We start from the raw sequence: 6,943 nt of genomic DNA on the forward strand, positions 1-6,943 counted from the left end.
AATGACACTTTTGTATAAACCCTTTCAAAATTTTCTACACAGCGCGACAAAAAATAACTCACAAAAATGAATCTACTATATACAGATTTACTCAATGATTCTAGTAACCAATCCTGTTCCAACAGTCTTCCCACCTTCTCTGATGTTGAAACGTTGATTCAACTCTAATGGGGCCTTCTTGATCAAGGTTCCCACCATTTCAACATTGTCACCTGGCATAACCATTTGTGAGTGGTCAACACCTTCACCTTCTGGGAAAGTGAATGTAGTGGTAACGTCACTAGTTCTGAAGAAACATTGTGGTTTATATCCTTCACTAAAAGGGGTACTACGACCACCTTCTTCGGAAGTCAAGATATAAATAGAAGCCAAGAATTTTTGGTGTGGAGTAGTAGTACCTGGTTTAGCCAAAACCATACCTCTCTTGACTTCGTCTCTCTTGACACCTCTCAACAAAATACCACAGTTGTCACCAGCCATAGCAGCATCCAATTCCTTTTTAAACATTTCAATACCAGTGGAAGTAGCCTTGAATGAGTTTTCACCAATAACTTCAACTTCTTCACCTTTCTTCAACACACCCCTTTCGACTCTACCAGTGACAACAGTACCTCTACCTGAAATAGAAAAGACATCTTCAACAGGCATCAAGAATGGTTGGTCAGCATCTCTTTCTGGAGTTGGAATATATTCATCAACAGCATCCAATAATTTTTGAATAGCTTCAACACCAATTTCTGGTTGTTTACCTTCCAAAGCACACAAGGCAGATCCCATAATGACTGGAGTGTTTTCACCATCAAATCCATATGAGCTCAATAATTCTCTCATTTCCATTTCAACCAATTCCAACATCTCTGGATCATCAATGGTATCAACTTTGTTGACAAAAACAACCAAGTTTTGAATACCAACTTGTCTAGCCAATAACATATGTTCTCTAGTTTGAGGCATTTGACCATCAGTAGCGGCAACAACAATAATAGCACCATCCATTTGAGAAGTACCAGTAATCATATTCTTGATATAATCGGAGTGGCCGGGCAAATCGGAGTGGGCATAGTGACGTTTATCAGTTTCATATTCAACATGGGCGGCAGAAATAGTAATACCTCTTGCACGTTCTTCTGGAGCACGGTCAATTGAACCGTAGTCTAAAAAGCTTGCTTGACCCTTTTCGGCTAACACTTTTGTGATAGCGGCGGTCAAAAGGGGTTTACCATGATCAACATGGCCAATGGTTCCAACGTTGACATGTGGTTTTGCACGATTGTAGGCAGCTAATCCTCTAACAAGTTGAGGACGAGCAGAAAGTGCCAAACGTGGCAAAGATACAGCGAACCTTTTAAACATGTTTGTTGACGATCTAAGGCAAAGGGATTGAAAAAAAATTTTCAGCTGTTTTTCTTTTTCTATTTTTTTCGTTCTCGTTGGCTGGAAAACCGTTATACGCGATTCCATTTAAGGAAATGAGAGCGGCATAGATGTTCAGTTGCAAAACCACCTCATCGCTACGGTATGAAAGATCTAGAGCCACCCAGTGAAGAGACACTTTTGAATAATATCCTCCCTAGTTATGATATGTTCAAGAGTACTATCTCTTTAGAGTTGGAACCGCTGGATGAAAATTACACTGTTGATCCGCCAACTTACGAAGATCATACGATGACCCCGGTAACTTCTGCGAGGGAGTCTGAGAGTCCCGATACTGAGGTTTTTGTAGACGATTATTCTGGAAACTCAGGCGATAACTTGCAGGATACAATTTTGGCACATATTGATTCTTTACCCTGTTTGGTGGGAAATCCAAAGTGTGATGGCCTTGATGTTAAGATAACATTTACTGAAACAGTGGGTCAAGTTGGGATCAAGCCGCCAATCATAGACACCAGTGCGAAGGAGTTTAAGCAAGGTGATTTCCTTCACGGGTATGTCACTATTAAAAATACTACCGATCAGCCAATAAAGTTTGACATGGTTTATGTCCTTTTTGAAGGGGTGACAGCTCTAAACACTGATAAATCACCTGAGAAGCACAACTTTCTCACAATGGTGGATCTTTTTGCATCATGGAGCTACGCAAACATTGACAGACTAGTCACTGACAAGGGAGATCCGCACGATTGGTGTCCTGGAGAAATTGATCCGTTTGATGGAACTTCCCTTTCAATTGACGCAAGAAGGCTCTTTCAACCAGGAGTCACTTACAAGAGATTCTTTACCTTTAAGATCCCTCAGAAGTTACTAGATGACACTTGTCGAAAGAGTTTGCCACAGCATGCTGAGCTTTGTCCCACACTTGGTATCAATAGAGAGGGTGTTCCAGTTAGCCTTTTATTAAGCACATCCCGAGTAAGAGATCTATCGATGGTCAACTCATACATCTCATATAGCGTTGCTGCGATTATCATTGGTCGAGCGAGTAACTTTGATATTGATGTGGACAAGGACAGATATATAATTGCAAAACGAGATAAAGCTCCAATTAGATTGATACCGGATCCAGCATACTTTGATTATGATGCAAACACCCACTACCATGCGTTTGTTCACTCGGTTGAAGAGTTGGTAAAGCCCGATTTGAGTCCATCAATGAGTCAAGACACGCTAAAAGTGAAGCAATTTTACCATCAGAGGAATTTGGAAAAGAGTGGCCACTACCAATGTGTTCAGCCATTTAAGAAGAAAACTTTGACTGGATCGTCAAACATTGGAATAATTGCATTGTCATCTAAAAAAACAGAGTATTGTATCAACTACACTCCCCCCAACCACGGAATCAAATCGGAAGTTGTCATACCCTTGGAGCTCCGCTATTCAGGATCGCTGCAAAACCCTGAAATAAAAAAGGTTGAAGTTGAGTTAGTTGCATTAACTATACAATCTAAGCTGCACCCTATTCCAATTGAATTTACCAATGAAATGTTGTTTGATGACCAAGAAGTTCTTTCCAAGCCAGCAACAAGCAACTTTGACTCAATATTGATTAGAAAGTTTAATAACTATCTTCAACAATTGAACCTGGCGGTAAAGAACGGGGCCAAAATTGAGTATCTGATTTACCGCGATGTTAAAACCTTGGCTTCTCTCAGTACAAAATACATCAACTTAACAGTACCGGATCTAGAGTTCCACCAGGACGACACAAACGCAAAGCTCAATTCGATTCCCTGGGAGTTGGAAGAAAATGACCTTGTTAAGAAGTTTTCAATTGCAATGAATCTCAGCAAATGTAGTCTAAAAGGAGTAAATAACACCATCAAAGGGTTGGACAAAATTACCTTAGTTCCCAACTTCCAAAGCTGCTACATTAGCCGAGTGTATTATATAAAGGTGGGGATCAAAACCAATGGTGCCACGCTTTCATTGAACCTCCCTCTTCGAATAGAGCGATAATAGGTATTTATAGCATTGAATAATGCACAGATCTTTGCTTTTTCCTTGTAGATCCATGAGCTTCTTTGACCATTATGCCGTACATCTCTTGAAGTATTTAGTTTCTGCACCCGTATAATTTTCATGTATGAGGCGTTACTGCTTGATACATGTGTTATGTCAATCTTCATGAGTTGCCCATTGATAATGAGTTCGTTTCATAGACCGTTTCCATTCCGGTATTAATCCATAACCACGAATCTTGCACATTTTTTAGTCCCTTCATCAAACTATTTTTGCTTGTGTCACCGTCGTTGGATAGCCTTTGCTCTTATGTTGAAAGCTGGTTCATCATGTATCCTCATTTGTGTATATCTTTGAGGTGGTGAAAAATGAGAAGCCTAAAAACGCGCTGGACCCTCGATTTTTCATTCTTCTTGAGTGAATAACTATTCAAATGCCTCCATATTTGTGGCTTTATGGTTCGTTTGGGTATTCCGTGATCCAAATGCAATAGGTAGTTTTATAAATTTAAGTTATAATGCATGTAGTCGTCTGTGAAACAAGCTTGACTACTTCATTGGTTTTACTCTAACCTTTGTGTTCTGTTTACTTTACGATGTAAATACGAAAGCCGAAACGATGGAAATTTCGCAATAAAATGCGTGAAAGCATACAATTTAGCTATCAATTGCTCAGTCAACCTCAAAATACATAACTTTACCATCTGTGTTATTTTTGAGCCAGCTCTCGTACGTCCTTAGCCATATCTTGTCATTGATTCTGCTCAACTAACCAACAATGCCAGACTTCAAGCAACAAGAGCTAAGAGTTTTAATAGACTTGTATCCAGCTGATGTCTTGCAGATAATTGTCTCAAAAGCGGGTGTTAGTAACCTCACCAAGATCCTTTCTAGCAAGGAGTTTCTAAAACAGAACAAGAACCTCAAGTATGCAATAGATGAAACCATAGTAAAGAATAAATATACCTTCAACAATGAATCGATGAAGCCAGACAAAATGATATACTGGAACCCTCCCAGAAAAAGAATAGCACAGATTTCAACAGAGCAAGAGAGTTTTAAGGCATTCGATGACTATTGCGTGGCTGAGTCCATTGTCGTGGAAGTAAAGCTTCGCTACAAAGTGGAATTTGCACCTGATTTAATTGAATTGGTCGACTTACTTCGGAGCTTAAAACCAGTTGAGACGGTAAAGTTGTCTTTGAGTATGAACTTTGTTAACAGTCACTTATACTTTGTTGACTTGGCTCAATTGTTTGCTTCCATGACTCATTTGAAAGATCGAATAATAGTGTTCTCCATTAGCGCAACATGTATGACCAATTTCAAAGGAGAAATAGATTTGGAGCAGCTTGTAGAGGTAGAGAGATTGAAAATTAGTGGTTGCAAAGTTAGTGGCTCATTCTCAAAACTTCATAGATTAAAAGAACTTTCCTTTGCACCAGTTGATGGTGATGAGAGCCTACTTGATATACAAAAGCTCCCACTATCATTAAAAAGTCTTGATTTTACAGATTGTGATGGTATCATCGAGTCAATATCGAATGAAGGAGGGGAATTTCCACGTCTCAATCATATTTCAATTTGCTGTTTCGAGGAACCTTTACCAACATCGGTGAAGGATGTCATTCGTTTGATGACGGGCCCTGATACAAAAAGTATTGAATACTCATTTGAAAGTGATGGCTGTGTCGATGATTTTGTTCTGTTGGTAAGTGATGTTTCTAAAGAAAAGGGTTTCAATTTGAAGGAATTGACAGTTGAAGGTCATCTTTCTAGACTGTTTGACATATATCCTTCGGAGCTGTTGGAAATCCTATACGCTGATAGCGAGGAAGTGACTTCGATGTTGAAATTGCCAAACACCTTAAAAAGATTTTCAATGGCAGATGACTATGGTCTAAATTCTCGTGAGGTTTTGAGAATTATCCCCACTGGGTTGGAATACTTGCGTTTGACGAACAATGGAGGAGACTGGGACAATGTAGATACTGACTTTTCCAAGTTTACGAGATTGAAGTATCTCAACTTGTCTCGTACAGGCATTAAGGATTTTGACTTTGTCTTTCCGTGTATGCTTGAGGAGTTGGATTTGTCTGGTAACGAAATCGAGACCATTGACAGTGCTGAATTCCCGAAGAGCTTGAGGAATTTAATCTTGAGCTTCAATGAGATAAAAGAAGTGTCTGGCTCGAAACTTCCAGTGACATTAGAACGTCTCAATATGCTAGGTAATCCCATTGAAAAGGTTGACCTACTCATTGGTGAATGCTTTGAGTTGCTACAAGTCGAGACTTTATATATAGGATGCAAATCCTCTAGCAAAGTTTCTTACAAGTTGCCGAGTACGTTGCAAAGTCTTCACTTTAATTGTTGTAATACATTGAGTCATGATTTTGGTGAAAATTTGGTTAGCATTCGATTGGAATCATGTCAGTTTGCGGTGAGTTCAGGTGAGCTATTCAAGCAGCAATCGAAATTACGATATTTGGGCATTTCTCACTGTCAGTTAGCTGATGTTAGTATCAACTATCCACAGTCGCTAGAAGAGATTGATTTATCTTTTAATGATTTCTCTGAAGTGCCCCAACAACTTGGTTATTTAGAGAACTTAAGGTATTTGCAATTTTCAAACAACAATGTTCAACTAGCTATCATCGAGTTTCATCAGAGCGCTTTAGAGGTATTGGATTTGTCGTATAACGTAATTGAAGAGACACATTTGTCATTTCCAGAAGGTCTCACTAAGCTCAAGCAACTAGATTTGAGTCAAAATGAACTTAAAGATATCACGATAGAAAACATAGGTCATAATAACAAAAGTTTTCACAGTAGTTTATACGAGTTAAATTTAGCATACAATGAACTAAGTGAGGAAAAGATAGAAGCATTGATTTCAAGGTTGCCGGACTCAACCCAAAGCTTAAGAGCCGATAGTAACACCGGTGGTATACTTCGCGCTATCAATTACTTGTCTAGTTGATGCACGCCCCTGTCAATCAAACTAAGTTACTGTAATACTTCTATTGTGTAAAATTATAGACAAAGCCCTCTGTTACAACTACAAACATGGGGATAGTTAAAATGAATGTAATACCCGTTACGATTTTCTCAAAGTGAAAGAGGTGAAACTATCAAAAGCTAATATCGGATTTAACCAGGTGTAATTGGTACAAGCACTCAACTCTTATCTCCAGCTTCTCACAGAAAATACTTATATACAAATATCTATATACAAATGTCACCAAAACTGGGTACTCCCCATACTTAAGCGCTAACAAAAGCAAAACGGCGGCAACCCTTAAAAAGAGTAGGCATAAAGGTGGGCAAGCACATTGTAAGTCCACCTGTTCTAGTGTTTTGAGTCTTTTTATGGTTTCCATGTGTAGCTACTAGTGCCTATATCTCATGATATAAAGTGCCGACTTGTCTAACAAGGTTGTGCAGTTGTGCCAATTGCCATTTCAAAATTTTATAGTGTATAGGCCAGTAAGGGCCTTTTCCTTTCTCCCATAGTTAAGAGAAAAACGGTGGCATGGCTGCTC

The 6,943-nt window shown here is 39.0% G+C and overlaps 3 protein-coding genes across 3 annotated transcripts; 2 read left to right on the forward strand and 1 right to left on the reverse strand. All coding sequences in view use genetic code 12, as the record gives it.

Annotated features, from left to right (window-relative positions):
* Window positions 1–87: 87 nt before the first annotated feature.
* Window positions 88–1,461, reverse strand: CORT_0B11570 (Tuf1 translation elongation factor TU; the record flags this gene model as incomplete). Its single annotated transcript, XM_003868242.1, has 1 exon — window positions 88–1,461. The coding sequence occupies one exon, from the start codon at window positions 1,459–1,461 to the stop codon at window positions 88–90; it is 1,374 nt and encodes a 457-aa protein (XP_003868290.1).
* Window positions 1,462–1,518: 57 nt separating this feature from the next.
* Window positions 1,519–3,396, forward strand: CORT_0B11580 (hypothetical protein; the record flags this gene model as incomplete). The annotated part of the gene is made up of 1 exon (XM_003868243.1): window positions 1,519–3,396. The coding sequence occupies one exon, from the start codon at window positions 1,519–1,521 to the stop codon at window positions 3,394–3,396; it is 1,878 nt and encodes a 625-aa protein (XP_003868291.1).
* A 780-nt stretch (window positions 3,397–4,176) lies between these two features.
* On the forward strand, window positions 4,177–6,381 carry CORT_0B11590 (hypothetical protein; the record flags this gene model as incomplete). Its single annotated transcript, XM_003868244.1, has 1 exon — window positions 4,177–6,381. One exon carries the CDS (start codon window positions 4,177–4,179, stop codon window positions 6,379–6,381), a length of 2,205 nt encoding a protein of 734 aa, XP_003868292.1.
* Window positions 6,382–6,943: the final 562 nt, after the last annotated feature.

Source organism: Candida orthopsilosis (assembly GCF_000315875.1).
Source record: "Candida orthopsilosis Co 90-125, chromosome 2 draft sequence".
Lineage (NCBI taxonomy): Eukaryota > Fungi > Ascomycota > Pichiomycetes > Serinales > Debaryomycetaceae > Lodderomyces > Lodderomyces orthopsilosis.